Source organism: Electrophorus electricus, chromosome 12, assembly GCF_041902795.1.
Source record: "Electrophorus electricus isolate QZ-2024a chromosome 12, ASM4190279v1, whole genome shotgun sequence".
In the NCBI taxonomy this organism is placed as follows: domain Eukaryota; kingdom Metazoa; phylum Chordata; class Actinopteri; order Gymnotiformes; family Gymnotidae; genus Electrophorus; species Electrophorus electricus.
In genome coordinates this window covers 9,493,649-9,508,569 of record NC_137508.1, presented here as the reverse complement: position 1 = coordinate 9,508,569, position 14,921 = coordinate 9,493,649, and the positions used below count along the sequence as shown (strand labels likewise).

General features: G+C 46.5%; 1 protein-coding gene across 11 annotated transcripts in view; it reads right to left on the bottom strand.

Moving 5' to 3' along the window:
• The window catches only part of dlg5a (discs, large homolog 5a (Drosophila)), a 35,709-nt gene that overhangs the window by 1,853 nt on the left and 18,935 nt on the right, over positions 1-14,921 (bottom strand). For 5 of the 11 annotated variants that reach the window (XM_081724427.1, XM_081724429.1, XM_081724428.1 and 2 more), the window contains 23 exons: positions 14,535-14,719; positions 14,261-14,386; positions 13,445-13,577; positions 13,195-13,322; positions 12,908-13,083; positions 12,684-12,787; positions 11,914-12,006; positions 10,711-11,571; positions 10,359-10,479; positions 9,541-9,685; positions 9,086-9,201; positions 8,876-8,965; positions 8,533-8,701; positions 8,003-8,080; positions 6,732-6,894; positions 5,762-6,138; positions 5,378-5,561; positions 4,234-4,382; positions 3,484-3,654; positions 3,102-3,298; positions 2,682-2,825; positions 2,374-2,501; positions 743-852 (listed from right to left, as the gene is read on the bottom strand). In XM_081724427.1, the coding sequence (XP_081580553.1) occupies positions 743-852; positions 2,374-2,501; positions 2,682-2,825; positions 3,102-3,298; positions 3,484-3,654; positions 4,234-4,382; positions 5,378-5,561; positions 5,762-6,138; positions 6,732-6,894; positions 8,003-8,080; positions 8,533-8,701; positions 8,876-8,965; positions 9,086-9,201; positions 9,541-9,685; positions 10,359-10,479; positions 10,711-11,571; positions 11,914-12,006; positions 12,684-12,787; positions 12,908-13,083; positions 13,195-13,322; positions 13,445-13,577; positions 14,261-14,386; positions 14,535-14,719 (4,148 nt within the window). The remainder of the gene's footprint in view (positions 1-742; positions 853-2,373; positions 2,502-2,681; positions 2,826-3,101; positions 3,299-3,483; positions 3,655-4,233; positions 4,383-5,377; positions 5,562-5,761; positions 6,139-6,731; positions 6,895-8,002; positions 8,081-8,532; positions 8,702-8,875; positions 8,966-9,085; positions 9,202-9,540; positions 9,686-10,358; positions 10,480-10,710; positions 11,572-11,913; positions 12,007-12,683; positions 12,788-12,907; positions 13,084-13,194; positions 13,323-13,444; positions 13,578-14,260; positions 14,387-14,534; positions 14,720-14,921) is intronic. The other 6 variants (XM_081724431.1, XM_081724436.1, XM_081724433.1 and 3 more) reach the window with 4 other exon arrangements.

The following is a 14,921-nucleotide window of genomic DNA, read 5'->3' as shown; positions in this document are numbered from 1 at the left end:
AGTGGGGAGAGAGGAGGCTTGGGTTCTACAGCTCATGGGAATTCTGCAATTTGTGGAGCTCTACTGGGATAATTGCCCACCATTAGTTATGTATGTCACCCTATGTATGGCTATAATGAAATTTAAGCGTACACTTGTGCATCTCTATCAGGGGTGTAATTTGGATTCAGCAATCTCTGAAGTCCTGACCCCCTCAAATACTCTGCAATACCCTATACGTTATTGTGCATTTCACAACTTTACACAGTACAGAGTCAGCTTGTTCATGCAGCAAAACAGGATACACTGTGTGGTGGATATAGACAAAGCTTTCGGCAGTGCAAAGCCCAGAGAGCAGCAGCCGCGCCTCAGCGGGCTCGTCTTTGGGAGGATGCGTAGCAGTTTTACAGAGAGCCCAAGGCGGACTGATGTAGCCATGCGCTTAACACCAGCAGCTTGCAGGGGCCTGGGGACACGCTCTGCTGTAGTCCAGTCGGCATCACTGAGCCTCTCCATTTCACAGGCTCCTCCCAGCCCCAGTGGGAGACAGTACACATCCCAACAGGGCCAAAATGCCCCGACAGGGCTTTTAGCAGCGTTTATGGAGGTTGTGTGACTTACTGGGGCCTTATGAATACCTAGGACAAGGACAAGACGGAACTGCAGGTCCTAGTCTCAGGAAGATTAGTAGCCATGTGCTTTTGCACATCCTCTAAAGTGAAAGGTCTAGTTAAAAGGAGCATGTAAGGGTGTGGCCACTTACTTTATCTGCTTTGCATTTTTGTAGCGAATGAAAATGACGATTGGGTAAATGTGTACGCTGTGAAGCCGTTCGATGGCGTGAGGTGCAATGTCAAGCAAACAGTGACAGTCCTATGAGAGAGAGAACACGACACAGCACAGAGCAACTTCAAGTCATGAACGACAAATGGCCGCAAACAGAGGAACAGGGGATGTTAGAATAAAACCCACCCACTTAAAGCCACCACCAAGGAGACTTCACTATGGCCTGGACTACATGTTCTAACACTGCCGCAGCAGTTTGAAGCATGTCAAGCTGCAAAAATTCATAGAGACTTGTGAATGCAAGAATCAGCAGCAACTGAAAATTTCATATCTAAAAGCTCAAAATGGTTTGCTTATGTTTGCATTGTGCATAATTAATGGAATCATATCCTTCCATTTTAAATTCAGGTTTCAACAGAAGCCATCATTTACATGTTACCAAAAACAGTTAACAATCCATGGTTGTGGCTTTAACGGATACTAAAACAAACCATGTGACTCAACTTATCAAATCAATTTTAACTTTAATTCTTTTTTTTTTTAATTCATGATGCAAATTAAATTTGTCTTTCAATTACCCCATTGAAATCTGAATCAGCAAAATATGAATCTATGCACCCAAAATGAACAGCCTGATTCAGAGGGTAAAAATACAGTAAACAGGTAAATGAAAATATAACAATGTTAACAAAGGTTTTAAAAGTAATTATGCCTTCTGTAACATCTGCAAACATGCAGACTACTGTATTGAAGAATTGCGGATTTTGTTGTTTGATGTATTATGTTAATGTCCTCCCAGCCTCAAAAAATATCAATATAGTGGGATAACACTAAAAACAAGACAGAAGTATGAAGTCAAACTTAAAAACCTCTCTCTAAAACCCCACCATATTTCAAAACTTCAATGTTTCCATCCACCTTGCCTTTCAGCTGGGCTCTCTCTCTGTCTTTATAGCCATCCACACTGAGCTTTTACTTGGAAAAACAGTTGCACACATCATTGAGACAAGTGATTTTCTCTGCATGCTTCCACGCAACCAGCACGCCCTGTGAACACTATGTTTGCATGTTTTCTCTAAACCTAATGAGGTAATTATGAACCTAACTGGTTCCCCAGGATTTCAACTGAGAACCAACAATATCAATTTTCAAATTCAACAGTGATTGTTGCCACAAGTGGCTCATCTAACTTTGACAATTAGGCTTTTAAGTGTGTTTTTCTTCCACGACTGGCAATTATAAGACGATGTGCATTATAATAAGCATATGAGCAACACATTTTACATAATATTAAAGTCTATTTTGTGTTGCCCCAGGTTACTGATTTTAAAGTCTAATTAAAACTGTCTAACTGCGAATACCTCAACAGTACATTTGAAAAAGATGTGTTATGTAGTAGGTAGGACCCCGAGGTTGGAAAATAAAGACATCAAATGTATCTTATCCTAACAAGACCAGCATTTTTTTTAATGCAAAAAATATATAATTATTATTAATAAATATATGACTGATGTTTATACAAAATCTGGTCAAATTAAATAGAGGTTCTGGACCCACACAACTATTTCACAAGCAGAGTGAACTTAAAGAAAAAGGAAATGGACAGACCTTCTCTGTTATCTCCTTGATAGAGGCCACGGTTGTCACATCAAAGTGACCACTCCTCCGTTTATAATCAATGAAGAGGCAGTCCTTCACTCCTCGTTCGATGGCTTGCTGAGAGGCCTTCATCACCTCTGCATCATCACATAAGGCAAGGTTGGCTTTCAATCATTTCGTTGCTCTTAAAGTGTTATCCAGCAGGAATACTGAGCATCACCATTACAAACATGTAGGTTGAGACAAAACTCAAGCTAATTAAAAAGGCTAGAAGAAGGCACTGCGTGTGCTACTGGGGGCATGGTGCAGGCACTTACCCAGTACGCATCTACTAAATTTCCCTGGAGACTCTCTGACCAGCATGTCTTTAACGGGGTCCACAAGTGGACCCAGGATCAGCACAGGTCTGGGAGATGTGCAGTCTACCTTCTGCACCCTCTGATAGGCCAGGCTCACACAGTCTGGTCATACACCACAGAGTACCATACACACACAAAACACACACACTTACAGCCAAAAGAACTGTACAACCTGGATAGAATGTACTGCTGGAGCAGGCACACAGTAAGTATGCAAACCCATAATCAACAATATTTATAATATTTAATTAAAGTTGTTAAAAACTTTTTTTACTAAAGGAAACCGATTTTATTTTCCTTATAACAGTGCCTACAAAACTACAGCATACTAATGTTGTGAACACAACAAATTGCTCAGAATAGTGGAGATCCTCTCACCTTCTAAAAATGGAATGGAGTCGGTGCTGATGGCATCCAGGGCCAGCAAGTCTTTGCCATCTTTGGAGCTGCTGCGTTTGTGCTTCTGTTTCCTACGGAAGAAGGACCTGCGGGCGGCGGCGGAGAGTGTTTTACTGGAACCCACCTCGTCCTTCAGCTCGCCCATACTGTGCCTGCGGTAGAACTCCTGATCCATCCTACACATGCACACATACACACGCACATGCACACCGCCACCCGCCCCCGTGAGTGCAGCTCAGTCAAAAGTCCCCAGACACCAAGTGCAGCATTACCAATTACTTCCAACATGTCCTGATATCAGTCCTCTGTGCAACAAATTTCATTAAAGTGTTTTGTATATCTGTACTGTGGCTTCACTCACATGTATTTACTAGGGATTTGGCCACTTTGCATCTTTTGTGCATTTTCATCTAGTTGCCAGGCCATCCAGATACCAAAATTGCCCTTTGGTAGTGTGTTGTCCACGTACAGGATATCGTCCTTCTTAAAGGGGAGGTCCTGCTCGCTCTCTGCCACACGGTCATACAGCGCTCTGTCAGACACAAGAGAGGTCAGCACCATGACAGAAACTCAGACAGAATAAGTGTGCTCCAAGTGAAAGTCCTATGGTTATTGGTAGTGGTTGCTATGACCCCTTAGCACAGCTCACTCCGGATGCATGGATGGGTGCAAATTATTTACTGCAGATGACATCATTATTGTGCAGGTGGAAAAAGCTCCTACAACAGCTGCACGACGCCAAGCGACGTTTGCAAAGGCGAACCCGGCTATTTTTGAACAGCGCATGATTCACATACTTCTCATTGCAACCATACCCATACAATGCTTTCTGTCTCAGACCACCTTATTACTACAGCCACTATTAGAATCGGCGAATAGCTGACACATGTAAAGCTAGCTTTTACTGTCAGACGCAATCTTATCCCCAGTCCTATACGTAGCTGAAGAGATTAAAAGCGTTCCATAAATGCACCTTCTACGGACTGTAACCAAATTTAGACCAGTCTATATGAACAGAGACGCTAGCATTTGTCTATGAATTCACCAGGGGCTGTCACAGTGTTGTGCAGGGTAAAGGAAGCATGCTTTGCATGATGATGCTCCATGCTACCTGATATAGAATCCATCTCCCTCAGTGTCTTTCAGATGGATGAACTCATCCGCACGATGTTGGACTTTGAATATGACCATTTCTGCTGGCTTGAGCATTTCCAAGTAAGCCTCTTCTGCAGTCTTATTCTTCATAGACACCGAGTTATACTGGGGCAGAGCGAGGTACAACACAGACAGAGAAATGAAATGGTGCAGTAGATGAGCAACAGAATGACCCCTCTCTTTGTCCCAGTCTAGAAACATATTCTGACACTACGACACCCACAGAGTGGAAACGGTTGCACTTTGCTCTCTTGTACATTATGTGCCCAGTTATTGATTTCCATCTGAGGAAAACTGAATATGTTGGGAGACAAGATGACACTTCTGTTTTTTGTCAGGATGAGGCAGAGCTCATCTGGATAGCCAGCTGGGATCAGTCATGCCAGAGACAGGATATGACCAATTTCCCTCTCCTCAGACAGAATACTTGGGATAAATGAGAGAGCAAGAAGGAAAAACGGTGATCAGTGGAGAACAATAGAGAGACAGAGAAGTGCCCTGGTAGTGCAGAACAAAGCGTTCTCTGGGACCGGCCAGAACAGCTCATTCATTCACTCACTGTTAATCAGAGAACAAAGGAACCACTGCACAGAGCAAGTTGAGAACACTCGATGCAGTTCACACACATACACAAGTGGACACACACAGAAGAAAACTGCATGCGTGCTAAATCTAAAGGGAACTGAAGGAAATTTTAAACCTGCTGAATTAGCTTGCTAAACATAACATTCTCTTTAAATAAATCTTGCTTCAAACACAGCTGCCAAAACAGGTCTTCACAGGCCACTGATGCATAAAACCCTGAAACTCCAGCTGAAAATGACTCAAGTATCTATCTCATCAGAGTGTGTGTTACATTGGGTAGATCAACCAGACTAATCTTTTATTAGCACGATTACATTCATTCACACAGAGTTCAAACAGCACAGCACCACGTTTCTGTTTACACAGTCTGAGTGATATTTGGTTTGGACACGTTTCATTTTTGTAGAGACCTTTACCTGCCACTTCAGTGGACACAGATATACCTTAATGTAGTAAACATGGATTCTTATGCTACTATTGTGGTTGCGGTACGAGGGGACGGGTGCTCCTCTCACCTCCAGGATCATGTCTCCAGGCATCAGGCCATCGCCCCCCCTGGCAGGACTGTCCTCCTCCAGCCTCTCCACAAAGATCCCACACAGGTTCCCCCCACACACCTGGACACCCAGCTCCATCTGAGACTTCCTCACAGATACCACCCGAACCTCCGCAAGCTTCTTAGAGCTCTCTGACGACATTCTGTGACAGAAACAAAGTGTGGCGGTTCTAACACCAGCTGATCATGCAGACATTAGATGCACTAAATCACCCTGATTAAGTTTATGATTAACTGTACACTGCATGGCTTATAAAGTACGCAACAGTAATTTGTAGTCATTATGGAATGAGTGAGTTTGTCTGTGCGTATGCAAGATTGATACACAAGACAAACGGTGCACCTGCTGAAGCTGTGCGGGCTGGTGGTAGGTGTCGTCTGCTTAGAGGAAGGTGTGAGGGTTCCTTCGTCCTGCTCGCTGAGGGTGTCGATGGTGGAGTGGTTATCCGGGGTGATCGTTCCGCTGCCTTGCAGAGTGGGCTGGCTGCTCACTGGCTCCACACGAGAGCTAAAGCGATGGTGGAGCAGAGGCATTAAAACCCATGGCCAGTGAGGCGTGGCCGGGTGAAATGGGGGGGGCACATACCTGGAGCGAGAGTGGTTGCCATGCTGGTACATGTGGGGGTTGTACTGGGCCATGATGGTGATGGTGTCACACTGCTGGCCTATGACCAGGCGTGCCTGCTGCTCTGTGGCATTGCGCAGGTTTATGCCGTTATACTGAGGATGAGCACGAACAACAAGGTGACACAACAGTGACTCAACAACACGTGCCATCCACGTACCTTCCTACATGGATAACACTGCCATTAAAAAGCTGACAGAAATGATGAGTTCAGAATGAGTTTGTTTATATTTCTGATTGGCCAATAAACTGGGGGCTGCCATTTTTAAATGGATTTAATCAGCAAACAAGACAAATGTAACTACCAAGAGAACTCTAGATAATATCAACTAGCAAACAGTAGCCCATTCATTGGTGCTAGCCCAATTGGCTATAAGTGAATACTGGCTAGCTAAGCTAGTAGCCACTATTACTATAGGCTGTCTGACACTGCCCTACACAAATCTCAAAATCACAGTTGCCTGAAGTGTTTATAACCTATGTAACATATATTAGTGAAATCATTGTACCTTTTTATTACAATACATACAGAAGAACATAGCATTGTGCTTGAGGCCTGGTGGGAAAAGAATCAGGAATTCTCTTGGGACCTGAGTCTGGGTTCCAAACTATTTTTAGTTCTTCAAATGGTGCCAAATGACAATGGGGAAAAAAAGCCTAAGGAGACAGCCACAGCTGTGGTACTGACCTCCAGTAGCTGGTCCCCATACTCCAGACCTGCTTGATGAGCGATGCTACCTCCGGTCACCTTGGACACAAAGATGCCTCCATTCTCACCACTGACGATGGAGATGCCCAGAGGTTCCGCCCCCTTCTGCACGATGACGTTGCGTGGCTCCTCCAGGTACGGCCTGCCAGAGTGCAGACAGCAGGTCAGTGTCTCCTTCAGAGCTCAACACGCACCCAAGAGCAGCGAGTCGCAGTGCCGTCCATGAAATACCACCGTACTTTCCCGATGCTCCACCGGCCCGATTCACTGAACTAAACTCACCAAGCAGGTGAAGATGTGAATCGAGTGTTTAAGAACAGCAGAAACAGTGGACGGTGTAGGAGTACTTCCGGATAAAAGACTCAACGCTGAGAACATGGCCTGCAACATCCGCACAGAACAACGAAGCTGTGGGCCAGAGAGCATGGCCATGCACCTGGCAGAGCGGGAAGGGAGCGCTAAGCACACCTGGGGTGTGACAGGTCCAAAGGCAACCTCACTAGAGGATTGTACAGCGGCAGGACCATGAAGCACAGGGTGTTTGCATGAAGGAAATAAAAGATCCAGAAAGGTGAGGAGTTCTATTAACTCACTTCAAAAAGACCTGCACTGAGAGGAGATCCACACAAAGCTTAATTAATAAATAGTGCACCAACTAAAAGTTAGTTTATAACCGATTTGTAAAGGCTCTAGAACTCACAAGTAGACCTCAGTAACAAATACAAAGCTTTTTTTAAAATCTGTTAAGAAAATGTAAATAGACAGCATGTCATTCATCATGAATATTCTGGATCTTTTCAACAGCCACCCAAACACATGCAAAATCTACATGGGTAGATGGGAGTAATCTGCCCTCTACTTTAAACTCGCAAGAAAATGTTCATACAATGAGCAAACATTATCCTATGAAGTACAGACCACCATGAAAATCTAATGCTCAACTCTTGATCCATTTTAGAATATCAAATCCAATGGTTTCAAACTGGCTGACTTGACTGGTGCATAAGCAGGTCCAATCCTGATCAACCCATTTATTTAAATAACACAATTCATGACAATTCAAAGTCCCAGTAATCTCACCACTTCAGGAGTCTGTCAAGTGGCTTAACGCATGGTCTAAGTCTATTTACACACATGGCACACAAGCAGGTATTTCCACAGCCAGTCATTCAGAATGCAGCTCTACGTTCACAACAAGCAAACAAGCAGGTGTGTCAAGCACCCCCCCTCGTGACTGGCAGGAAACCAACCTCAGGCTCCTGAGAGAGGAGAACCGAGGCCTAGCAGCCAGAGGGATTCTCAGAAACGACCTGTTACGGTACAGAGATCTGAAAGGGTTCCGGAAAGCCAAAGAGCAGAGGCAGAAGAGACAGCCTGTAAAAACCTACACAGGGACAGAGACTCAACACACTGGAAGACAGATGTGTTCGGCTGATCACAGCAAGACATATTACAGGCGTTCATGAAGAAACCAAAACATGAAATGGAAAGAATGAAGTATATTAATGAGCACATTTGCATTCTGCTAAAGGAGAGATGGGGGGGGGGGTTGTTAATAATAATAATAATAATAATAACAACAACAACAACAACAACAACAACAACTTCTACCCCAGTGTAGTGAGCCCATTTCAGAGAGCCTGAGATAACTGAAGGGAGAGAGAGGCCTGTGCTCAGCTTAGCTGCGCTAGACATGAGAGAGTGCTGTTACTTGGCAATGGTGCGGAAAGGCTGTGCGCAGGGGGGTTGGGGGGGGAGTGGGTGTGTGATGGGACCAGACCTGTCTTTCCTGTGCTCTCCTGTGGGAACGGGGCTGACTGAGATGCGCGGCAGCGTGGAGATGGAGTTCTGAGACTGGCTGGAGGCAAACGAGGACGTCTCCAGGTTGAGCGGGGACAGGGGTGGTGTGATGAGACTGGGACTGCTGCATTCTGAGTGGGACAGGGAACCTGGGACGCAGTCACACAGGCATACAAATACGCAGATGCAAGGTCAACTCGGTCAGCTCCATCCATGTTCACACAACAACAGCAAACAAACAATGTCTCAGTGAAACACAATGTCTCAGTGAAAGATTCAACATTATGCTCTCACAGATTATACTCTACAAAAGAGGAGCGCACCTCTGTCTGAGCCCAGCATAGAGCGCGGGTACCGAGGGGTGGAGGGGATTTTGATCCTTTCTGTGCGATGCTGCACATTATTGGATGAGCCTGCAATGCAAACAGAGCAACCCGTTTTAAACGAGGTACCCCAAGAGTGTGCCATATCCCAGGACATGCGAGGACGAGTCATGGAGGAGAGAGCCAGAGGACAGAGAGACGGAGACTGACCGAGTCGGGCACTGGATGGCAGCGAGTTGGTGCCGTGAGAGGCCCGACTGGAACGCGAACACTCAACAGGTCGCTTCTGGGTGAGGTCCAGACTAAGACGGCCCTGGTGCTGGGGACTGGGGGGAGGGAGGAAGAATAAAAACAAGAATACGCACAAGCTAAGAAGGTAAAAAGGGGGTCAGACTGAGCTGCACTGTACAAATGAGAACAGGTCATTTCAGCAAACACTCATTATGTGGGCTGCAGAACATTCAGGCCCCATTCAGAGATTACAAGCTGTCCACTGCTGAAACTCTTGAAAGTCATCCTTTTGTAACCAACTCAATGCAAGGTTAATTTACACCCAAACTCTGAATGTCAAAGTCTAAAGGGTCATATATTTAATTTCAATGAAAAGAAGTGTGCGTGTTCCGTGGGGACGCAACACGAAGTGCTGGTGATGCGGTTTGTGATACCTTGTATGTGTGTGTTGATGGCAGATCTGACTGGCAACGGAGGGACAGTTGCTGGTGTGCAGCCTGTGACTACGGACAGTGTAAACAGGGTTCCTCATCACTGCCGTAACCGCAGTACATGGTGACAGGCCTCGATGGGTGGAGTCTGCAGGTTAAACATATCCAGGTAAATGAAAAAACAGCTCAAGCAAACACGCTCTCCCCCTGCCACCGGCTATCATGGTCACCGGCCATGTATCCCTTTTGATGGCGTTTTTAAGGGGAGGGTTGCCACGGAGCTACGGTCTCCTGGTCAAGCTCAGTGGGGGGCGGAGCTGATGGCGCATGGTTTGTGGCTCCTCCCCTGGCCCCGGACATGAACCCAGCTGCTCTGGGCAACAGATGAGCAGACGGCAGGGAGGCTCACAAATCAGCTTCCCTGGCCAAATGATGAATATTCAAATCAGGTAAAAATAGACTTAATTATCGCAAGCCCCATGCATATTGTATGCGCATATGTCACCAGAAAGACTGTGTGGCACCCTGGACCCTGGTTCTACATAAAGATACCTCAGAAATGAGCACTCTTCTTGGCCTAAGACATTACTGCAAAATAAAATGAATGAACTATATATGATGCACATTATTGTGCTCAGTGAGTTAACTGTAGATATTTATAACAATAAACATGGTTTTTGCATTGTGAGTTCCCAAAACCATACCTCAACACCACAAAAAAAAAAAAAAAAAAAAAAAAAAAAAAGAAAATCTTAAATCCTCCACACTACCAAACTGAAATGGCAGAGATCAGCTCAGAGTAGGAGGGGAGCATGACTCACTGGGTGGCAGGGTCCCATTGTAGACGGCAGGGACGAACCCCATGCTGTGTCTGTGAGGTCTATTAGGAGAGGAGCGCAAAACCTCCCTCTGCTCTAAACAGTCCCCATCATTAGAGTAGCTCTGTTCCACACACACACACACACACACACACAAAGATGAATTTGACATGTATTAGTGGGGCAAATGGACATGGTAGGGAATGTTATGTAATATCTGGCATACCATCAGGAGGCAGAGTTTAGCATTTCTGTGCTCTGCTGCCCCCGCAGAGCAGTGTGTGGCAGTGCAGCAGGAGCTGTGAGGCTGATTAAAGTGGGCACCAGGCCAAGGCCAAGATGGCGGAGAACTCACCTGGAAGCTCTGCAGGGGGATGGTCTGCGGCGTCATCCTAAGGCGCAGTGCTGGGGCCGACTTGGGCCGTGGCCGCTTCACGTCGGGCTCCTCGGGCCGCACGCGCCCGATGTCCTCCTCGCAGGACTTCCGTGAGCTCAGTGTCTTGGCCCCTCCCTCGACCAAATACAGGTTTCCGTTGCGGTCTCCCTGCTTCACATCCGTGATGGTGGAGTCCGATGCGGAGCTGCCCGCTGGCTTCGGCTTGAACTTGAATGAGTCGCTGCGCGTAGGGGGAGCTGGTGGAGGCGCTGTGGCTCCATCCGCTCTGGAGGGCTGCGGTGAGTGGCCGGTTAGGTACTCCACCTTAGATGGCGTGTCGGGTCTCTTGAAGGTGTCAGCGTCAAAGATGGACTTCCTCTGATTGGGCAACTTGTAGATAGAGAGTTGAGCAGGGCTATCTGTCGTCATGGCAACCCCCGCCACCATTTTGGGCCAGGTTCCTCCGCTATGCCTCTTGTCAGGCGCAGTCTCCAGTACAATGCACTCAGGGGCCGGGTCAGAGCGGGTGTAGCAGACCTCGTGGAAGGCGCTGCCAGCATAGCGGGCGGAGCCCAGCTCGGAGGCGGGCCGCAGACTTGAGGCAGAGAAGGGCTTTCGCTCCGGGTACATGACCTCCTCGGGGTCAGCCCGGGGTTTCCTCCTCTCTCCGCAGCCACCACCCACCTCGCTGCTATAGAGGTCTGTCTGGGTGGAGCTATTGTGCTTGAGATTGCGGCCATTGCGACAGTGCACCTCGGTTACATGCACCCTACCATTGGACTTGTCCACCTCCCGGAGACTCTCGAAGATATTCTGGCCTGATGTGCTCTGGGGGAAGAACTGGCCACAAGACAGATTTTTCAGGGCATACTTTTCAGGAGCAAGAGCTTTATGCCTGACAGTGTAAACTTCAAACAGGTTCTACTATTCTGAGGAACAAGCGAAATGTTTCAAATTACAGCATCTAAACCAGACAACTGACAGGGATTACAAAAGTGTGCCGTTGGAACAACTACTCTTTAATGCATCAAAACTTGTACTTCAATACATAGACAGTGCTGTCACGAATATGAGCTATACAGGAATGTGGGAGTAGGATCTCCATATTTAGAAACAAGAGCATAGCGCACAAGCTCACGCACACACACGCACACAGCCATGCAGACAGACGCAAACACTCACCTTCATGAGGGAAAGGCTGAGTGACTCTCTGCAGCCTCTTAGCAGAGCCTCACACTCTGTCACAGATTTGTTATCCAGAGCGATTCCATTTATCTGAGAAGGGGAAATGTAGGTCAGAGCTTCACTAAAGAACAGCACCAGCACTCTCTTCAGCCATTCTGGCACGTTCCGCAGCCCATCAGTACCAAGCCTGCGTGCTAATATATGCACGCATTTACATTGTTACTAGATGAAAAAAAAAAGGGGGGGTCATATGGGTCACAGACTCTGAACTTAACACCACACTCAAATATTCTGACATGCATTACTCAATCTCAGTAATAGAAGATGTTACATTCCTAGATGAAGCAGTAAGCATTATAAATACTGCACACAATTTTAAATTTCATTAGAATTCAAGTATATCTGCATAAAGTTGGTGGTATAAGGTTGTTGTGTAAATCATGTCCTAGTTGCGACAGGACATATTACATCAGTGGAGGACTATGACTGGATCAACTTTTTGGTTTCCCCATGTAGCATTACCAATCACTATTGTGACTATCATTCTGCATATCACCTAGCATAACTACAGCAGTTTGCTGAAGTGAAGGATTTGAAAGGCCATTGGCATAATTGGCCCAGAGTGTTTAAAATAAGTAACTGAATTAGGAATCTTTTCAAGTTAAAGTATTATTATTAATAAGGGATAAAGTCTGGCAAATTAATAGTAAACAAAAGGGCAGCTCCACAGTTTCAGCTGTTCAAAGATGGCATGATTGTTGACTTACGGCAATGAGGCGATCCCCGATGGAGAGAGAACCCTCCCTGGCAGCCGGGCTTCCTGCTGCTAGAGCCGTCACATAGACTCCGCCCTCCAGGCTTATACCACTGTCTGATAGAGGGTCAGCATGGGAGAGTGAGGGGAGGAGTTATTGATGACAACAGGAGCACAGAAGGGGCTACTTTTTATTCAGCTTTCTTTCCTACCCTGGGAAACGGAGCTAAGCTCTACCTTTGTGTCCGACGAGATTAATGTGGACAGGAGTAACCAGTCTTCCACCTAAAGACTTTCTCCTTCGAACCACCATATTGATCACGCCTCCTCCATTAAGCACGGCTTTGATGACCTGCGTCCTGTCTTTGTTAGTTAGGTCAATGTCATTTATCTTCAGCAGCCAGTCGTTCACTCTGGGACGAGAAAGACACGGCTGGTTAGGTCGAAGCAATGGGCAGCAAAGCAATGAGCGGCCACCAACTCCCCAGGCTATTATTTGGAGAGAGCTCAATAGGCTAAATTACCTTAGTCTTCCATCTGCAATACTTCCTTTGTCCACTCTGGTCACAAAAATCCCACAATCCCCTGGTATATATGGATCGTTCACTCCCTCTGCGATGTCAAACCCCAGAGCCTTCAAATCCATGTCATCCTGGTCAGAGAAAAAGACAGAAATCACACACAACAATCAAAATGGAAAGCCTAACTAAGATCCAACGCCTCTTATCCACACAAGGTCAAAGAGTGTTGTGTGGACTGATTTGAGGAACTCACCCTGTCCTTCTCAAACTCCACCACTTCAGTTTCCCACTCCAGAGAGTCTGTGTCTATGGCTGAATCGTGCGAACTGTGTGCCATCAGTGGGCAGAAGTGTGCCTCCCTCTCTCTCTGGCATTCCACCTTCTCCCTAGAGAGCACAAACATGCACCTTGCTATACAACCCTACACGCTCCTCACCCTAGAGAAAACAAACGGGCTCACTCCACAACAAATGTGGAAACCTGTACTTCTGAACAACTCTGCTTGCTGATAATTAAAGAAGAAATACACAATCCAAGAAATATTTATTGCTATTGCTTCTATTGCTCTATTGTATAAATGTCCTGTAACATACTTATGGAATAAAACACACACCAGAGAGAGAAGGGATATAAACATCAAGGTCATAGCCAGAAAACAGATGAAAATAAAACAGGATTAAGTAATAGGGAATACTGGCAAACTGCCACCAAGACACATGGGCTCAAAGTGCAATGAGGGAGATGCCCAGAGGGTATCAGTGACTTTAAAAACTCTGAAAAACTAAAATAGTTTTAAGAGAAAGGGAGGGACCATATTTATTTTTCATGCATTAGCCAGCCACTAGAGGGAGCTTGAGCCACAGGAACAGTGGACAACAGCACAAATCTGTTTCATGAGAATGTATGAGGGAAGGAGAGAGAGAGAGAGAGAGAGAGAGAGAGAGAGAGAGAGAGAGAGAGAGAGAGGAGAGAGAGGAGAGAGAGGAGAGAGAGAGAGAGAGAGAGGGGGGGTGGGGGGCTGGAATAATAGAAAGCAGACTAGCAGGGAGCGGCATAGAACAGCGCTCACTTGAGCTCTTTCAGTTCCCGGGCCGCATCATTCTTCTGTTTCCTCATGTCGTCCAGGTTGCGCAGAGCGTCGGCCAGGTCGCTAACAGCACGATCCCTTTCTCTGCGCAGGTTATCGCACAGGGTCCTGCCACACAGCAGATAAAACGTCCGTGCACTGAGCCCACATTCTGCCTACAACCATACAAACGCATGCAAAACCTCTCTTAATTGAGAAAGACCATGCTGAAAGGGGGCTGATTCTTCCCGCATGGCTTGCAGCTGTGGGACCGCACCGGATGCTCTCCCGCTCGGCGACGATCTTGTCCCTCTCCTGGAAAGCCCAGTCCCGGCGGCACTTGGCTACCTCGGCCTCCTGTACGGCCTCCTTCAGCTCCTGTGACATGGCCTCACACTGCTTACGCAACACCTCGATCTCTTTGTTGGCCCGCTCCATGTCCATAGTGGCCGTGTCTTGTTTCTGTGCACAACAACATGCTTGAGCTGCAAGACTTGGCTGGCGGTCACCAACGTTAATGCGATCCCACAATACTAAACAAGGAACATTTATTCTCTTGCATTTATTGTTCTGGTTAGTGCCACCCAGAACATAAGTGGTTTGGAACAATCACAGAGCCCTCTGGTGGAGTCGGGTTGCAAATCAGTTCAGCTGCATGTTTCCA